The sequence below is a fragment of the Panthera uncia genome, chromosome F2, assembly GCF_023721935.1.
Source record: "Panthera uncia isolate 11264 chromosome F2, Puncia_PCG_1.0, whole genome shotgun sequence".
Lineage (NCBI taxonomy): Eukaryota > Metazoa > Chordata > Mammalia > Carnivora > Felidae > Panthera > Panthera uncia.
The window spans coordinates 44,481,728-44,502,831 of NC_064812.1; the positions used below are offsets into that span (position 1 = coordinate 44,481,728).

General features: G+C 38.1%; 1 protein-coding gene across 1 annotated transcript in view; it reads right to left on the bottom strand.

Annotated features, from left to right (window-relative positions):
* SLC26A7 (solute carrier family 26 member 7) overlaps nt 1-21,104 on the bottom strand; it is a 117,556-nt gene that overhangs the window by 72,995 nt on the left and 23,457 nt on the right. The window contains exons 3-4 of the mRNA XM_049633589.1: nt 18,545-18,655; nt 16,620-16,792 (exon numbers count right to left, since the gene is read on the bottom strand). Of these exons, the coding sequence (XP_049489546.1) occupies nt 16,620-16,792; nt 18,545-18,655 (284 nt within the window). The remainder of the gene's footprint in view (nt 1-16,619; nt 16,793-18,544; nt 18,656-21,104) is intronic.

Genomic DNA, 21,104 nt, shown 5'->3' on the forward strand with positions numbered 1-21,104 from the left:
GTTTTTTTTTTTTTCGGTTTGTCTGCAATCTGGTTTTTACATTACACCAAATCATTTATTTGTCCATTCAATAAATATTTCCTGAATACCTATAAGGGGCTAGGCACGCATTGTTGCAGAATACAGACATGAAGATACAGTTAATATTAAAAAAAAAAAAAACATAAAAAGAGGTGAAATGAAGATATTGGGAGGGGGCACTTTTTTAATGTTTTTATTATTATTATTATTATTATTATTTATTAAGAGACAGAGAGAGACAAAGCATGAGCATGGAAGAGGCAGAGACAGAATCTGAAGCAGGCTCCAAGCTCTGAGCTATCAGCACAGATCCCAATGCGGGGCTCAAACTCACAGAGCACGAGATCATGACCTGAGCTGAAGTTGGACACTTAACTGACTCAGCCACCCAGGTGCCCCGGAAGGGGGCACTTTTAACTACACCAATGTTAAAAGTTGGCGTAGGTGTTACTGTAGTGTAGCTGTTACTAGGAAGGTAAAGTCAGAGAAGCTCTTTGGGTGGGAGCTAAAATGCTAGGAGCTGTATTCTTCACTGAGCAGAGTATGCTGGTTTGGGGAAGAGAGCTAAAGTGCTCATGACGATAGGAAAACAATTGAGTGCTGCATGGGGGTATGGGGAAAAAAAAAAAGTCTGTGTGGCCAGAAAACCCAAGAGCAAAAAATGTCAAATGGATACCTAATGAAGTTGCATGCTGCGGAATTGAAAATATAAAACCCTACTCCATACTTTTCGGTGCTAAAAGGGAATGAGCTATCAAGCCATACAAAGACATGGATGAATCTTAAGTGATACTGTTAAATGAATGAAGATAGTCTGAAAAAGCTATATGCTGAATGATTCCATTTCTGTGATATTCTGGAAAAGGCAAGACTATAGAGACAGTAAGCAGATCAGTAGTTGCCAAGGGCTTGGGAGTGGGAGAATGTGTAATAAGTAAAACACAGTGAATTTGCTAGTCTGGTGAAACTCTTCTATATGATACTGTCATGGTGGATACATAACATAAGCATTTGTCAAAACCCAAAGATCTTTACAACACAAGAGTGAGCCTTAGTGTATGACAATTAAAAAAAAAAAATCATTTGGAGCTCAGGAGATCCCAGACTAAAATATGACAAAGAATCTGAAAATCACTGATGTGTTTACTATCTCTATAAACTCTGCCTTTTCCAGAGTGTCATTTAAATGGCATCATATAATATATAGACTTTTCAGACTAAATGGGTGAAATAACCTCACTGAAAGGGGTGGCAAAAAAAAACATTGCTCATGTTTAGGGCACCTGGGTGGCTCAGTCGATTAAGCATCTGACTCTTGGTTTCAGTTCAGGTCATGATCTCATGGTTCGTGAGTCCAACCCCCACATCAGGCTCCACTCTGATGTTGCGGAGCTGGCTTGGGATTCTCTCCCTCTCTCTCTCTGCCCCTCCCCTGCTTTCTCTCTCTGTCTTGCTCTCAAAATAAATAAACTTAAAAAATTAAAAAAATGTATGTTCACCCTATATTAATGCAACACGTTTCTTAGCAATTAATGGCAGTTTTTCATGTGTTCTATTAGTGTGTGCTTCCTTGATGAGTTGCACTTCCAGAATCAATTCATAATGGAAACTGAGAATCTCAATCCATTCAAGTTAGTTAGCATGTCTTCATTAGTTCTCAAACAAAAGGGGCACCCGCGTGGCTCAGCCAGTTAAGTATACAACTCTTGACCTCAGCTCAGGTCATGATCTTAAGGTTCTTGAGTCCAAGTCCCATGTCGGGCTCTGCACTGTCAGTGCAGAGCCTGCTTGGGATCCTGTCTCTCTTTCTCTCTGCCCCTTCCCCACCTACACTCTCTCTGTCTCTAAGTAAATAAATAAACTTAATTATTTTTTTAAATGCTCATGTGAAGAACTCTGGAAATGAGTAAAGTCTGTAAAACCAACGATGAAAAAGAGACACTATATTCCAGCTGATAAAGTTATTTTCCATGGGGATAGGAGTTAACAATCCTGAAACCACTATCCATATATACTGAAATTTAAAAATGAAGTAGATGGATGGTGAATGGTGGGAGCCAAGTTTCCCACTGTTGGAGAAGCCCAGCAAAGGGCATTAGGCTAGGATGATCAATATGGTAAGGGATTACAGTTGGTATCTAGGAACTCATGTCTAGAGACAGATATAGATGATCAGCCTTTGATTTTTTAAATTTAGCAGACCATGCAAAGCATTTTCTCATTATATTACTTTTAAAAGCCAACAAACCTGAAAAATGCACACTGCAGTTCTGAAATATAAACTCAGTGTGGTAGGCAAAATGCTTTCCCAAATTCCCACCCCTCATTATTAAAAAAAACACTAATTTATGAAGGAACTTTTGCAGATGACATTAAGGCTATGGCCTTTACAACAGGGAGAGTATCTTGGGGGGAAAAGGTTTAAAAAGATACAGATAGATACGGATAGATAGATAGATAGATAGATAGATAATGTCCATATACATGGGTTAATATATACACATACATGTCCTTAGTCAGCCAAGAGGGCTAGAAGCAATAACACCTTGTTCGCAATGAGCACACGCAGCACCCAGATATTGACCTTGGATACCATTCTCCAATAAAAGGAACGAGGGTTCCCTGGAGAAATGGGTGATTCTAAGCAATCACCCATAGGCCTGGGGCAAAGAAATATACATATGATTCTGTATCATTTTGTAGTGCAAGAAAGCAAATGCTCCAAAAACAAAGAACCAAATACACGGGGGTATGTCAAGGATGGACACAGGAGCCAAGTGAAGTATCTCCCAATGCCCAAAGCTAGAACAATTTGAGGAACAACATAAATAAAGTAGCATTGGATTATAACCCAAAGAATAAAATAAGTATCTTTGAGTCCATATTGATATAAATACTTGATTACATCTTAAAAATGAGAGAGCTGGGAAATCTCCTGTGTAAGTTAATTATTATTCCAAAGCTTTACCTAGACACTCCTCACTCCTTATCTCAACTCCTCATGTAAGGTAACTCCCACCTCTTAAGTGTGGGCTCTGCCTGTGGACTTCTTTCCAAAGAATACAGTGTGGAAAGTGCCGGGCGGGGGGGGGGGGGGGGGCAGATAGGGAAGAGAGAAACTTTACATTGGAGGCACATGACAAACACTAGTTGAGGCCGGTGATTAAGGTTAACATCAAGAGTTATAAATTAAATTGACAGTCCATACTCTTCCTACGATGTAATGAGAATGTCGCTCTATCTCCTTGGTCTTCCTCCTAAAAATCCATCACCCCAGTCTAATCATGAGAAGAACATCAGACAAATCTCAACTGGGGGGACATTCTACAGAAAGCTTACCAGAAGTCCTCAAAACCATGAAGATAACCAAAAACAAGAAAAATCTCAGAGATTTTCATAGTTAAGAGGAGCCAAAAGAGAGATAGGACAATTAAATGTGATGTGGTATACTGGATGGGATCCTGGAACATAAAATTAACATTAGGTAAAAATTAAAGAAGGCTGAATAGAACACATGGACTTCAGTTGATAGCAATGCATCAATCTGGTTCAGTAGCTGTGGCTAATATGCCATACTAACGTGAGACGTTACGTTAATAGGGGAAATTTGGGTGGATGGGGCAGGTGGCAACTCTGTATACCCTCTTTGCAACTTTACTGAAATCCAAAATTATTATAAAACAAAAACGTTTTTAAAAAGGGAAAGAAAAGTACCTCTCCACCTCTTCCACAGAATCTTCAGGTAAGACCACATTTCTCCCCAAAGTGTATGCTGCGCATGGCGGGCACCTGAGTTGTGCACACATGAGCAGAAGGGAAAAGAGGGACCCTCAGAGGAGCTTCAGACAGCCGGGCTTCAGAGGTATGACATGTGCATAAATAACCACACCAAGACAAGCGTGCACACACATAAAAGAGAGGAACAGAAAAGGTGCTACAGGGGTGCCTGGGTGGTTCAGTCAGTTAAGCGTGGGACTCTGGATTTCGGTTCAGGTCACAATTCTAGGATTGTGCGATAAAGCCCCACATCGGGTTCCTCGCTGAGTGTGGAGCCTGCTTGAGAGTCTTTCTCTCTCTCTCTCTCTCTCTCTCACTCTCTCTCCCTCTCTCTTCCCCTCCCCTGCTCCCCAAATTACTTACAAGGGAGAGCACCCTCTATCTCATTCTCAAAAAAAAAAAAAAAAAAGCGAGAGAAAGAAAATGTGCCACAGATTTCAGAGGGAGAAGGATATTATTCTGGATAGGGGTAAACTTGTGCCTTGACACATGAGCAGGAATCCAAGTGAGAGAAGTTATTAGACAGCCTTCCAGAAAAAGGGAAGAATATGAGTACAAAGCAGGACAGCACGGGATATGTTCAGAGAACGCAGAGCTGCTAGTTTAGAAGGAGCACAGCTAGCCAACAGGGAGTAATAGAAAATAAAGCAAGACATTTTAAAGTCAGAATATGGAGCACCTTAAAAGTAGTGAAAAGGGAGTTTTGCAGGAGTGAGTGACATCACTCTCGCATACATTTATTAAACACCTAAATGTGCCAAGAGGTGTGCTGCACACTGGCTCAAAAATCAGAGCTAGGCTTTGGTAGGATTAATCTGACAATAAAATGTGGAACAACTGACCATTTAAAATGTTAGTGTAAGAGGAGCAACCAAAGGAAAAAAGACAGAGAACACCTCAACTGGACCCAGAAGGAACAGAGAACAGAAATGAGCCGCGCGTTGGACTACCTAGAGGCAAACTGATCATATGTCCAGGAAACACAGTTTATTGTTCATTTGATTTTTTATTGTCAAATATAGAAACTCACGGGGCATAAGAATTATCTTTATTTGGAATTCTGTGGTTGAAAGAAGTATCACAATCTTTTCATTTCTCAGACTTTTCTAGAAAAAAAAAATCCTCTAATGCAAGAGGCAGTGAGAATCAAGAGTGCTAGGGGTGGGCAGTGATTTGACTCTTCTGCCTTCCTTCCTGCCCCAGCTATAGAAAACGACAATGTTGAATAATGGGACGACGGGAGCATGACAGTATTAACAGACACAGGGGCATGGGAAGTGGTTGTGTTTTCATTGTTCATTGGGTGGAGGCCGGGGGACAGCTGTGGGAAGAGGTAGGAGACTGCATTGACTATGTCTTCACATTTCAGCTGGACAGATCTGGCAAAATCCATAATCAAATTAGAAAATTATTACACATTTTCTTACTCCTTTTTCATCAAGAACTGCATTACAGTTTAAACAATATAAAAACACATTCCTTATCTTCTGGGCAGGGATAAAGGGAGAAAATGGTAAATTAGAAAAAAATCTCAATTCAATTTTGGCTACTTAACATAGTGATACCATTAACATTTAATTGACCTTTTTCTTATTCAAGTTATTCGACTTACATTTATTAAATACCAGCTGCTGGAATTATAAACAGTCTCTGCTCTAGAGACTCACAGTCTAGAAAGGGAGGTGTAAATATGTGGCACATATTTCCTGGTAGTCTGAGGCATCCTATCACGCAAATCCTGAGCAATGTCTCACCAAAGGAAGTGGGGGGCATCAGTTATAACCATGTACAGAGATATCAGAGAAGGCTTCTCTGAGATGATTACATTTAAGCCAAGCTTTGAAGGACATGCAGGTGATGTGAAAAAGTACCGTGAGGGCCTGGAGAATTGCAGGTACACAGTTTTCACAGCCAAGGCCATTGCCCCAGTACTCAACTCATGCCTTCTGTATAGGCTGCTGCTACTATTAAGGAGGTGAAATGTGGAAAAGAACCAACAAAATGCCTGGCCTTAGAAGTTTCGGGGTTGGGGCACCTGGGTGACTCAGTTGGTTAAGTGTCTGACTCTCGATTTCAGCTTAGGTAATGACCTCACGGTTCGCCAGCCCCCCCGCCGGGCTCTGCATTGACGGTGTGGAGCCTACTCGAAATTCTCTCTCTCTGCCCTTTGCCTGCTCTCTCTCTCTCTCTCTCTCTCAAAATAAATAAATAAACTTGAAAAAAAAAGTTACTAGGTTGAGTTCCTTGCTTCTGCCTCAGTATGACTTTAGAAAGCCATGTAGTGTAGCAGTTAGGAGACTGTATACTGGAATCCAACTCCTACTTTCCCAGGTCTTAATTATAAGATTCTGAATAAGTCACTTCACCTTTCAGTACCTTCATCTGTATAATGGGAAGAATAATATTACTTATTTCATAAAATGTTGATGGGGACTGAATGTGTGAATAAATGTAGTAAAATGAGAACAGAACTTGGCATATAATAGGGTAATAAATATTATTATTGTTTTTAATGTGAAGGATTTTCATTTTTATAAACTTAAGGATTATAATTCTAATTTTACATGTATTACTTCTTAGCGTTGCTAGGTAGAAATACAGCTGGAAAGATTTAGATTAAACAAAGTAATGACTTTCAGTCATAAAATGGCTGTGAGATAGTGTAACATCATCAAAAGAGATTTCAGATTGTCCTCCCCCTGCACTTCAAAAGAGTGAAGTGAATGATTTTTCTGGAAGGAGTACATATGATGTGTTGAATAGGCAGGTTAAACTAGTCTGTATTTTAAACTCTGTCTACACTCACAATCCCCTTATTTAATATACTCCCAAAAAATGTTTAGTACAAAACCAAAAGTAACTGAAAATTTCCTGTTTGGGTCTGCAGTTGGTTTTTTATCATCCTTGAAGACAAGACTGTATTTCCAGAATGCACCAAGTACAATAATACAAGGCTCTGGCACTAAATGCCCCCACCTGTGTCACCCCATGCTTGTGCAACTGTCAAACAAAGGAGCTGTATATCCCCATGTCCTCCAGGGCAGAAATCCTGTTCCATGGTTGCTTCAGAAAAGTAGAGCTTGGGAAAGCTTCCAGAAGTAAATGGGCAGGGGACAATCCCAGACCCCTCTCAGTTCTTGGAAAAGGGAATGGGCAAAACGCCCAACATGAGAATAATAAAAGCTACAGGGAGAAGAGAAGAATGGTTTTAAAAGTGCCTTGACTATTACTGAGTGTTTGTTTCCCCAACCTAAATGCTTACTGATGTTGGCATTTTAAACAGGGCCACTTTGCCTGGAAATTAACACCCCATTTCTGTGAGTGAGCAAGCAATTCCTTTCTTGGCTGCTACTGTTTCTTGGCTACAAAATTCTTCTTTTTTCTTTTTTTTTTTTGAAAAGTAACACTAATAACACAAAATTGTGTCAGTTACAGCAGAAACACTTCCTTTGCAAAATGAGACATATAATGTACCTTAGAGGTAGATAGTAGAAATGGAAACAAAAAGATTCCCCGACCAGAAAGTTCAGTTACAATCAGATACGGCATAAGTTCTAATCACAGGGGTCCCTGCTATGTTATTACAAAAATGTAGAAAATTAACAACAATAAAGGTATACAGAGGGGAAGAAACCAGACAAAAAATAATACAGTGAGTATATTTTTATGAAACTCTAAAAAATACAAACTAATCTATAGTGATTAATGGTTGATGGCAGGTGGGGGTCCTAAAGTAGTGAAAAGAAGGTCAAGTGTCAAGGAAAAATCTGGGGGAGTCACAACTATCTTGACTGTGGTGATGGCTTCATGGGTATGTGTGTATGTCAAAACTTGTCAAATGGCACACTCTAAATATGGGGAATTTATGTGTGGCAATTATACCTCAATAAAATTGTTTTTAAAGGGCCCATTACCTAATCTACAACATGGAAACCTGTCACATTACATTATTGTGGTTATATGCGTGCACTTTATACTAGCAATATAAACGAAATGGTAAGGGAGAAGAGAGACAGGAATTACTTCTTTGCCTGAATGACAATGAATGAGATATATTTGAATGCATTTATGTTTATGACATAATATAAACAGCTTACCTAAAAGGTAATCACATCACTCCTAAGCAAGTCTGTTTACTCTGATGAAAGCAGCCCACAGTAAGGATTGCGTAATTCTCAGTTCAAGATAGACCAAGTAAACAAACAAACAAAAAAGAATAAGAGTATTGAGAACTTAAAACATAACCAATAAGGTAGAACTTACAGCTATATACTAACAGACTGTGCCATCTTTTCCCCAAGTGCTCATGAAATATTTACAAAAATTGATCATATGTTAGGTTACAGGGAAAACATCAGAAAATTCGAAAGTGTAGATATATTACAAGCAGCACTCTGTGATCACAGTGCAATAAGACCAGAAATTATTGGCACAATTGAAAAACAAAAAGACCCATTCATTTGGAAATTTATAACCATTTCCTAAATAATTGTTGGGTTAAAGGGGGAAATATAAACTGAAAAGTACAGAATTTCTAAAAAATATTGACAGTTAAACACTATCAGAATCTACAGAAAACATTTCAAGCAATCAGCATGAGAAAATTCACTAAATGCATTAAATGCTTTTATCAATAAAAATTTTTAAATTATATTAAATGATTGAATCCCCACCTCAAAAACCAGAAAAAGAACTAATAAACTAAAAAAAAAAAAAAAAAAAAAAAAATAGCCAAAGAAAGGAAACAATAAAGATAAAGGCAGAGGCAGCAATAGAAAGTAGACATACTATTTCAAAATCCTATTTTTTTTAAAGAATGAAAATAGACAAACCACTAGCTAATTTTATTGAGAAAAAAGATAAAAGCACAAATATAAAATGAGAAAATGTCAAAGCAGAAAACATTAAAACAAGAAACTGTTTGAAAATCATAAGAAATCAAAGACCTATGTACAAACAAATTTGAAAAGTTAGATAAAAAGGATAATTTTCTAGGGAATACAGATTACCAAATTTGACCATATTGGAGACAGAGTCCTGCAACTGACCGATTTTATAGAAGAAATAGAGAACATTATCAAGAAATTACCCCCAAAAAGAGCACCAGGAAACAGATTATTTCAATGGGATATTTTTAAAAGGACGATTCTACAAACCTTCTAATACTAGACCCATCAGTAGTGCTTAAGAAAACTGAGGATAAAAGGTTAGGAAGAAAGTAAAATATGGATAACTAGATCTGATAAAGAGCACAAAAAAGAAAACTGTAGTCCACTACCATTGAAGAAAAAGGATGTAAAAGTACTAGATAAAAATTTGATAAACAGAATCCAAAACCACTTTAAGAATAAAATACACCAGGGGTGCCTGGGTGGCTCAGCTGGTTAAGCATCTGACTTTAGCTCAGGCCACGATCTCACAGTTTGTGAGTTGGAGCCCCACGTCGGGCTCTGTGCTGACAGCTCGGAGCCTGGAGCCTTTTTCGGATTCTGTGTCTCCCTCTCTCTCTGCCCCTCCCCCACTTGTACTCGTCTCTCTCTCTCTCTCTCAAAAATAAACATTAAAAAAAAATCTTTTAAAGAATAACATACACCATGATCAAGTGGGAATTATTAAATTTTATTTTTGAATGTTTAATAGAAATTATTAAGGTTGGTTCAATGCTAGGAAATCCATTAATATGATATAACATATAATAGACTTCACAGGAAAAAATAATATGATTATCTCTATAGGTGCTGGAAAAACCTATAGAAATATTCAATACTCTTTCTAATTTCTATTAAAATTCAAAAATATAAAGCAGTAAATAATTTCTTAACATGGTAAAATATACACACTCCATTCTCAAGGCCAGTATCTTCACAGAGATGACATTTTGAGTAAGTTCAAGAAAAGACAAAAAAGCCCACGGTTTCCACTATTATTTGCCATTATAACAGATATCATCTAATGAAACTGAACAAGGGAAATCACAAATTATATTATTTTGTAAAAAAAAAAGGAAGTAAAAATATCTTTATAAAATACTGGAAAATTAATGAATAATAAAACTCATTTAAACTTTTTTACAGTTTATTTTTTGAGAGACAGAGAGAGACAAGGGGAGGAGCAGGAAGGGATGGAAAGAGAGAGAGAGAGAGACAGAGAAAGAGAGAGAGAGAGAGAGAGAGACAGAGAGAGAGAGAGTGAATCCCAAGCAGGCTCCGCACTGTCAGCTAAGAGCCCTATGTGAGGCTCAAACTCACAAACCGTGAGATCAGGACCTGAGCTGAAATCAAGAGTCAGACACTTAACTGACTGAGCCACCCAGATGCCCCTAAAACCCATTTAAATAGTAAAAAAATAAATAAATAAAACCAACAACTCAGTAAGAACTCAATAAGGTATCAGGATATATAATTAATAGACCAAAGCACTCCATATGTACACGTACACAATACCGGAGCTTGCTTATTCACTTTCTTCATCCAAAAATAATTTATGCTTTCCTGATAATGACATGTTCAGTTACCCCTCTTCCCACCAGACTGTGTCTTCTATGAAAAGTGACCTCAGCCCATTCTCTCCCTCCTGTAGTCCCTATGTCTAAGGGATATCTGGCTAGGGTAGAGACCCAATAAGTTATTTTGTGGCTGGCACTGATTTTAATCTTTCTAGCAACTATCATGTTCTTTAACACTCCAATTTTGTTCACTTTTCTTTTTGTGAGGTATTCAAGGAAGGAATGCCTTTCCATCCCCAGAGGTGAATTTTAATTAGTCTAAGGCAATCATGGTAATATTACCCCCACCTCATTGGCAATTAATTTAAGAATGGGCATGTGATACTTTTAAGCATGAGAAGTCGGATGGGAACTTTCTAGTGAAAGTTTTCCTTCCTGAAAAAACAGTGTACAAGGAGAAACTGCCATTTTTCTGAGTCTTGCTGTGATTATGTGAGATGTGCCTGGCACGATGGCAACATCTTGAATCATGCAGTTATGGGGCATGGGGGTCACCTAGGAAGAAAAGTAACCAGCCGAGAATGGCATAGCAGGGAGATAGAAAAAGCACAGGCCATTGATGAAATTACACGTACTGAATTAACCAACCAGAAATTTTGCTACCACCAGAATTCTTATTATATGAAACACTAAAATCCATCTTTTAAGACACTTTTGTGTGGATATTATATTTTCTGCAGCTGAAAGCATCTTAACAAATACATTTGTTAAATAAAGAAATGAATGGGAAAATATCAATAGCTTTTATAGACAGAAACAATAACTAGGTAGAGGACATAATGGTAGAGAAGTCCCCAGGCATAACAGTAACAAAGATGATTAAATACTTAAGAATAAATACTCAGGAATAAATGCACAAAACCCGTGAGAGGAAAGACTCCTGAAAGACTAACAAGTCTGACAAAATTAGACTGCGACAAAAAGAAAGGCCCCTGTTCTTGGATAGGATAATTCAATGTCATAAAGATGTCAATTTAACACAATCTTGATAAAAATATCAGCAAGTTTTTTTTTTTTTTAATGGAGCTAGACAAGTTGATGCTAAAGTTCAGAAGAAAGAACAAACTTGCAGAAATAGCCAGAAACATACTAAGACATAAAAACTGCAAAGGTGAACTAGTCCTACCAGATCAAACCAAACTACATGTCTTAATAATTAAAACAGGGTGCTACTGCCTCAAGTATATATATACAGACCAATAGGATAGGACAGGATAGGATAGGATGGAATGGGACAGGACAGGATAGGATGGGATAGGATAGGACAGGACGGGACGGGACGGGACGGGACGGGACGGGACGGGACGAGATAGGATGGGACAGGATAGGATAGGATAGGATAGGATAGGATAAGATAAGATAGAAAAGAGTAGGTCTAAGTAAGTATGGAAATGGTAAAGGTAGCATTACAAACTACAGTAGCAAAGGTGAGCGTCTTAATAAACGTCACTGGCCCAACTGGGCAGCCACTTGGAAAAAGAATGCAATTAGATCCTTATCTCCCACCGCACACAAGAATAAATTCCACACTGACCAGGATAGTAAATGCAAAAGAAAATCAAATAGAAAATAATTTAGGGGTACCTGGGTGGCTCAGTTGGTTAAGTGTCTGACTTAGGCTCAGGTCATGAGTTCTAGCCCCATGATAGGCTCTGTGCTGACAGCTCAGAGCCTGGAGCGAGCCTGCCTCGGATTCTGTGTCTCCCTCTCTATCCCTCTCCCACTTGCTCTCTCTCTCTCTCTCTCTCTCTCTCTCTCAAAAATAAATAAACATTAAAAAAAATTTTAAAAAGAACTTAATAAATTAAAATTTTAAGAATATGGTGAATTCTACTATAAACTCAGTGTAAAGGGAAAGCTTTCTTTTTTTTCACAAAGTTTATTTATTTTGAGAGAGAGAGAGAGTGCAAATGTGGAGGGACAAAAAGAGAAGGAAAGAGAGAATCCCAAGCAGGCTCCACGCTGCCAGTCTAGAGTTCAAACCCACAAATCTGTGAGATCATGATCTGAGCCAAAACTAAGAGTCAGACGCTTCACCAACGGAGCCACTAAGGCGCCCCATGGGAAAGCTTTCTAATATTGACAAAGTCCAGAGACAATTAAAAATATGATTGATAAATCTGACTACATAAATTTTTTTAATTGCCTGGTAAAATCTTGCCAAATTAGATTAAAACACTTGCAGCATATATCACAGTAAAGGGCTAATATCCATATATATAAAGAACTCTTAAAATTTGAGGGAAAAGGGAACAAACTCTAATACAAAAATTAGAAAAATATATGAACACATAATCCACAAAACTGTTACAAAATATATATGCGAAGATGTTATAATTTGACATCACTCATAATTTAAGAAATGCAACTTACCCTTGAATAACATTTCTCACTTATCTGATTAAAATTTTTAAATCTAGGGGCGTCTGGGTGGCTTAGTTAAGTGTGGAATTCTTGATTTCTGTTCAGATCTTAATCTCACGCTTCGTGAGATCAAGCCCCCAGTGGGCTCCATGCTGACAGTGCAGGCCGGCTTGGGATTCTCTCTCCCCTTCTCTCTCTGTCTCTCCCCCACTCGTGTGTGTGTGTGTGTGTGTGTGTGTGTGTGTGCGTGTGTGTGTGTGTGTACGTGTGCACATTCTCTTTTTCTCAAAATAAATAAATAAAATAAACATTAAAAAATTTTAAGTCTGACAATACATTCTGTTGGTGAGGCAGAGGGTGCTCTCGTGTATTTCTGTCGGACTGCAAATGGCTACAACCCTTTTGGCAGGGAATTTGAAAATATCTAACAAAACTACATTGACCTTTCGAGACAGGAATCCCATGCTAGGAATTCACCTCAGACACTACCAACATTATGAAAATACATATGCACATTCACAGTATCATTGCTTACAACTGCAAAATACTGGAGTCAATTTATATGCCCAAGTAGAGGAGGATGTGTTGAATAAACAGTGGCACAGCCATACAGTTGAGCACTATGCAGCAATAAAAAGTATGAGGGGCATTTCTAGGAGCTGACATGGAATGATTTCCAGGATATGCTACTGTTAAGTGAAAAAAGTCAAATACAAAAGATTATCTTTCATGTAAGAAAGAAGAGTAAATAAGAAAATATTCATTTTGTAAAAGTATAAACCAGAAGTGACTGAGATAGGTCACCCATAGGAGATGGGTTAAAATAGAGCAGAAATCAGAGGGAGAAATGGGGATGAGTTGGGGAGAATGACAGTTCTCCGAATGTACCGTTTTTCATAGTCTCTTCGTGTTATAGTAACTAAAGTCACCAAATGTCAGACTCAATTCTCTTAAAATCACAAAATTATTACCTGGCATGATGCCTGCTATTTGTTGGTTTTCAGATTCGGAACTAATAGTTCATTTTCTAATGCACTAACTTTTCTGAGAATCTACCATGTGCAGAGTGCTATGCTAAGTGCTATGAAGACTGGAAAACAGATGTAGATACTGTAATTAACCTTAAAAACATTGTGTTCCAAATAACATCTAATATACAAAGCAAACCAAAATATTATGGGTGTACAGAAAGTTGGAGGAAAGGCAAAAAAGAGCAATTCTCAAAATAAAATCTGAAATTTTATGGTATGAAAACCGTTTGCTATAAACATACATCTTAATTCTAACTCCCTTATTGTTTCATGCCATAGTTTCTCCTAAAAATAACATCAGACATGTTAAAGTTAAAGAGAAAGACATACTAGCATCATTAAAACAATATTGAGGAATGTAAGTCGAGTAAAGAAATGGAGAAACAGTTGAAAGGGAAACGAAGTTAAATAAATAAAAGCAACAACTTAGGGGGGAACGTTATTGGTGAACTACCAGAAAAAAAAGGAAAAGCACTAAGTCACAGAGACCTTACTATCTAATGAAAAAACAAAAACCAAAACACAAAAAACAAAAAAGCAGACCAGTTCATCAATTGAATGGGTTGCCAGACATTGAAGAACCTGTTTCCATGACCTCTTGTAACACAAAATGCAATAAATGTCTACATAGTGTAAGCTCTGGTGGTAGGGTCATCGCTTACTTACAGCTGAGAGCATTTCCAACTGATACACAATCTGTGAACCACATCGGATGTGACGGTTTCAAGCACCTTAACGATATAATTTTATTCACCTAACTAGTTCCATCAGCTGGAATTAAAAATAAGTAAGACAAGGTAAACAAACACCATCTGTGTTTGTAGAAGCTGGACACCTTGGTACTGCCCTCCTATTCGGTAGGTTTCAAATCCGAAGGAGGAAAGGAAAAATGACCGAAAAGCTGGATCCAGCAGACCCAAACAGATCCTACGGTTCTGGTTGACAATGGACAGATGAGTTTGGAGGTCAAATAAAGTCCAGCCATCTGTTCAAAAATTGGCTAAAACGTGGGTCACATATCCAGGATCAGAGCTAAAGACAAAGGAAAGCAGATGTTTGATGAAGTTATAAGACAAAACATGCAACTCTCTGGACCAGATTTTACATGTAATAAAAGCCCATGAAAACCAAATTATTTTTATTATCTTTAATAATATCCTGTTTTACTCTTGTGATTCTAGGGAGTTTCTTTCCGAGAAATGAAACATTAATTTTTTATGTTGTTTGAATCCTGGCTTTTACTTTTATATTTTATTATCATTTGAATTCTTAATCCAAATATGCTAGATAATAACAAAATACCTGATGATTGTTTTTTAAACTATGGAAAATGGTTAAAATGAGACTAACCAGAAGGCTACTGGGTTTTATTGTTAATTATTTACTCTCTTGGATTTTTAAAAATGGCAATAATATACACCTAAAACTACCTGTTCTGTGCTTAATAGAATAAGAGGAAGTCCAAACCTAGTAAAAACCATAAACTCAAAGAAAGCCATGAATGGAAAATAATGGGACCAGAGGAGTAGTGGTATTATCTTTGCTGTGCTAATACAGAGATTTTTATTTTATTTTAAATGAACAGAAATCAAGGAAGACCTATACCAAATCTATGGCAACATATCAATTTCTGAATCATCAGTTCACATGGCTCATTATTTCTGAGGTGGACACAGATGACATGTCCATTAGAAGGCCTCACAGTGGCCCATCAAGGCAGAAGAGGCCACTGAGCCTGCCTGTGCAAGTGTCAGAATACATGGACATCATCCATGTTTAAAAATATATAATGAAGGTCACAGGATGCTCAACCAGTTTGTATTTCATGAAAGCACCGCTATGGCCATAAAAGATACCTACTGGCCTTCCAGTCTGGTAGTTTCCTAGGCAAAACTGCTGCTCAGATGATCTATTCACTAAAGACCTAGGAAGAGTGGAGTTACTATTGGTCTTACATCTTCAATTCTCCCTTCTAGCTTTTACAGAGCTAGAAGGCAACATAACTCTAACAATGTGTTTCCTTCCCTCGAGATCACATCTTTTCTTCTAAACCTCCAATTCCAGGCAATCATCAACTACCCTTTTTTCCCTTCTTGACCTTTATACCATCTTTGACCTTGTAAATAATGTTACACTGTAACAGTGAGCCTCTGCCAACCCAGAAAACCGCCACCCGGGAAGTTTATGTACATGTAACTCAAGAGAAAGCAGAGGAAAAAGCCAAAATGGCTGTCAGACAAATTCCATGTCTAGTAGTCAGTCCCCGCCCCCACATTTATTTTATATTCACTTCTGAATTACCTAATTCTGACAACTGATTGGAGACAGCAAACTACATAGTCTGATATTTTGAAGGAATAGACAGGCTAGAGCAGGCCTGGCAACCAAATAGATGCCTGAGGTTGAAAGGGGCAATGGCTGGTGCCAGTCTGAGTCGAAAGACTTCACACCAGCCGGTGTGTGGCACCAATGAAACACCACTTGTTACCGCTATAGGCGGTAACATCATAAAATCTGAAAATCGGGAAGGACCCTAGAAATCTAGTCATGTCTCTTCCCACTGCAGGAACTTCTACCTTATTTTGCAGTGATGATCCAGTCACTGTATGAACACAAGGATTGCCTCACTGCCTTATAAGGAAGCCTATTCCACTTTGTGAAACATTCTTCAGAAATCTTGTTTTTGAAAAGTCAACAATTACTTCCCTGTAACTTCGATTTCTTGATTCTGATTCATTTATTCAACTAGCACTTACAGAGTAACTACCCTTATAGTAGACAGTATTCCCATAAAGATAAAACACATCTGGGCTTCATCCATCTCGAGAGACAAAGACATGAACACGAATAAAAATAAACCACCAACTGCCTGTCCTTCCACTGTCTCCCTTTCTTCATTGCCAAGTCACAGCACCACTTACCTGAATCACACCTCCCAAGAAGGAAACGGCTGCAGCAACACCAATCCTTTGCATCTCAAAGTCAGATAAACCCACTATGCTTGTGTTACTCTGCGTGGTGAGGTTCTGGCTGCTCAGAGGGACAAGCCGTTCCACTGCATTGGCTGATATTAAGGATGTCAAGGCGAAGGTGCCTAAAAGGGAGTGATGGTGGGGGTGGGGGAATCTTCTGTTAGTAACGGACTCGATAACAATGGTTGGATTCCACCATTAAAGCTGAATCCATCTGCTGGGTGTAAAACCAGATAGATTTATCGGAAACACTCTTCTCAGCACCCCGACTCATCCACCCTTCTTTCCACAGAACAAACAAACTTTCCTACATGAACACATTTTCCTTCAACACACAGCCACACCAATCTCCTTGCCCTTCCCTCCCAGGCCTTACAATTTCCCACCTCTCTGAGCATGGAGAATGTCCTCAGGGCAGGGATTAAGACCATGGCCTGGACTTGAATGTCAGTCCTCTATTTATCAATAATGTGACTTAAAGCACATTACTCTGAGTCTGCATTACCTCATCCATAAAGCCTATCCATAATATCTACCTTTCAGGGCTTGGGGGAAATATAAGTGAGACGATAAATATGAAAACCTCAGTAGGCTCAGTAGCTAACTACGAGCTCATTCACTTCAATTTTAAACCAGTACAACTCATTTCACACTTCTGACTTCTAAAACTGTAAGATAATAAACTTATCTCGTGTCAAGCCACGGAGCTCATGGTAATTTGTTACAGCAGAAATAGGAAACCAACACAATCAATAACACAAACTGACCACTGAAGAAATAGACACATACTTAGAGGCTGAGATCTTAAGGGTACAAAATACATAGAACTCTATGGATATTTATGGTTAAAAGTAGATTTATTATTTTTAATTTAATATTTAAGACTAAGGTATCGGGGCGCCTGGGTGGCTCAGTCAGTTAAGCGGCCGACTTCGGCTCAGGTCATGATCTCGTGGTCCATGAGTTCAAGCCCCACGTCAGGCTCTGTGCTGACAGCTCAGAGCCTGGAGCCTGTTTCAGATTCTGTGTCTCCCTCTCTCTGACCCTCCCCTGTTCATGCTCTGTCTCTCCCGGTATCAAAAATAAATAAAACGTTAAAAAAAAATTAAAAAAAAAAAGACTAAGGTATCATTTTTGTAATAATAATAACTTATTAAATCTTTTCTAGAAAGTACTAAGTTAGACACTGTACATCAACTATCTCATCCAACTCTCACTACAGCCATATGATTTTTTTTTATTTCACTATCCGGAAAGCAGAAAATAGGACTTTAAAGTGCTGTCCAAGGTCATGCAGATAGCAAACAACAAATGAGACATACACTCAGGACCATCTAACTTTAAAACCCAGGTTTTTAACCAGCTGGCTCTATTATGACTATTTGTGATATTTCACCTTTTATTTAGTAATGCAGAGATAGGCAAGGTAACAGATATACTAATTAAAGGGCATTATAGAATCTAACTGAGAAGAACCCTAAAAGATCCTTCAGTCCAAATATCGATTACATAAAAAAATATTTTTCAAAATTTGAGTAACTAAATTCTATACAGTATTTTCTTTCCCTCAAAGTGTATAATTTCTCTCAATTCACTGTAAATTCAAAATATATGGCCTTCTCTTATGACCTTTTTACAACCTAAAAATGCAAAGAATCTTTAAAATAAGCTTGATTACATAATAATATAGTAATATATTACAGTATGGGTCGAGTATCTGAGGCACAAAGAGATAAATGTCTTGTCCTAATATTTGCTGAGGTCGTCAGAAGTGAAGTTAGAATTGCTTTGAAATGTAATCCGTAACTAATGAGCACTTCTGGGTCGCTTTCATTAGTAACATGAGAAGCATAAACATAGACAGAAATTATTACCTGTGGCAACATGACGTCCCATTCCAAATATGGCGTAAATGATGGCAGGAAACAGAGACCCATATAAACCGAATACGGGGTGCACAGATGAGAGAATAGCAAAGGCCAACCCTGTCAAGCAGACCCAGGTAGTTAGGATCACCTTATAACCCCAAGATACAGTCCACTACAAAGCAGAAGGGATATCGGTTTATTTAATGACAAAAGGGATTATGATTTAATTATTCTACTTGCTCAACAAGAGACTACGTTACGATCCTCAATTACAGACCACTCCCTTATTTACTTTATATTTAAATTTCAATTCCAAAAGCTCTCATTTTTGGACCACTACTTTCCCCCTTGATTACAGAGGCGTCTATAAGGAAACGTTGGTTCAGAGAGTCTTCCTGGTAAAAGTGATAACATCACAAGCAAAATATCTCCACACACACTTTGAGGACCATTTCTATACTTTTGGTATTATTTTATTGGCACAATAGCATCTGCAGCATAGGTAAGACTGGTAGTATTACCAATGACAGATGAAAAGGTCAGGAAGGCTGGGACAAGAAGGACACGCACTCAAGGGGGCCTGGCTGGCAGCTTCCTGGCCGGCCTCACCTTGTGTATCACAGGGGCAGGGCAGTGTGTGAGTCCGTGCTTTTCCTATCCTGGACTCCAGCCCATTTCAGATATAGTTTCTTAGAGTGAAAAACAACTTTTTACTTAAATAGTAAGGAGTAACTCATAGCTGTTCATTTTTATTCCTCATAGACACTACTGCCTACGTAGTGTGTATGTTACATACACATAGGAAACTTTCTCAGACATGTCTAAATGACCACAAGTGGTTTAAACGTGACCGAAATATATGTGAGTGTGAGCTCATTAAATTGGTCTTGCTTGTGGCTGGTCCTTGGCATTAAATGGCTAGTTACGCTAGGTTCTGACATTTCCATTCAAGTCTACACAACTTGCTGATAGGCATTTGATTAAACATAATGCACTCTATAAATAAGGTACAAAGAGACTTGAGGAAGGGAGTGGTGTTAGAATACAGATTACCCAAATATGAGGTAAATTCATTATTCACACTATGGAGCCCAACAATATGGTTCCAAGATCATACTTTTTACTGTTTAACTTTTGCTCTTTTAAAATTAGGCTTAATTTCTTTTTAAATATGTAAACTCTAGTTACACATCAGATATTTTTTCAAACCCTACAAGACATCTTACCTTCAATTAAAATACATAAAAGGCTACCAATGACCAGTCCCTGATTTATTTTTAAAAACTCATCTGGATTGCTATTTACATACAATGTCTTCTTAAATGTCTGATGAAAATAAATAAAAAGTGATTATAGAAGGGTCAGTGGCAGAGGCTGTTCTAGAATTTCAGGCATACAGGATGAGAGGCAGCACGCTGGTTATAGGGAAGGATGGTGTTAAGTCTTCCCCGCCCCACCAACAAGCCCCTCCTGGCATTTATAGCTTATGCAACTTTGTAAAAAGCGTACATTGCATCAGCCATGCAGAAAGCTAGAAAATAACTTTTTTCATTCATTTTCAGAATGAGTTACCTGAAAAAAAATTACCAATCAAGAGACAGAATGCTGAGTGTTTCCAGGTAAGAAATAACGTGACCCACATTTCAGAAGATCCCCCAGATCTACTAAATCAATGATGGGGGCAAAGGGAAATTGCATGCAGCTTCTTTAACAAAAGCATCTTGGATGAAATCATATGCATGCTAAATTTTGATAAACGTGTTAAATCTCAGCAAGATAGGAGTTGGCCTATTTGACCACATTTTTATCCTACCTGCGGCAGCAAATGTAGAGACCAAGCTAGAAGCAGTGGGATCCTGCCTCTTGCCTCGTGAATAGCTACCTCTTTATGTTTGTTTTATTGTTTTATATCTTTCTGTCTTTCTTGTCCTCCCTCCCTCCCTCTCTTTTCCTCTCCCTCTCTCTCCGTCTGTCTCTATCTCCATCCCCCAAATCTATATATAGCAAAATCAGTTCAAAAACAGAATTTCTCTGGATCTTATATTCTTGCCAAATTAAAATGGGCACCATCGTGTAAAACATGTTTAACTCAAATCTTTAAGAGATCTCTAAACCCATATGTGCAAAACAATCACTTCAGTAGATTCTACAAAAACAAGCTCAAAGACCAGAGATCCTGTAGACACTTCCTTCATTTCATCGGATACTGACACTGAGCTTTCCCTTTAAGCAACAGTGTCTTTCACCCTCAGCCAGAATCTGCTTCAGTGAACAATGGCCCAAATAAAAGAGGAATGGACGAATGTAGATAAACAGTGCTTTAAAACTTCAAATACTCCTTCCACAAATAAGAACCATAAAACCCAAGCCATCCTCCCACACATACCTCCAAAAGCACAGGGGGCTGGATAAAATTTCCTTATTCTGATTCATTTATTGTTTTGGATCACAACATAAGCCACATACATATTTTCATACACAACACACTAACCCAGCTAAATATGTTAAATACTACGAAAAAGGTGAAAAGTATTAACTGGCTTGAGTCACTTACAAATTAGCCACA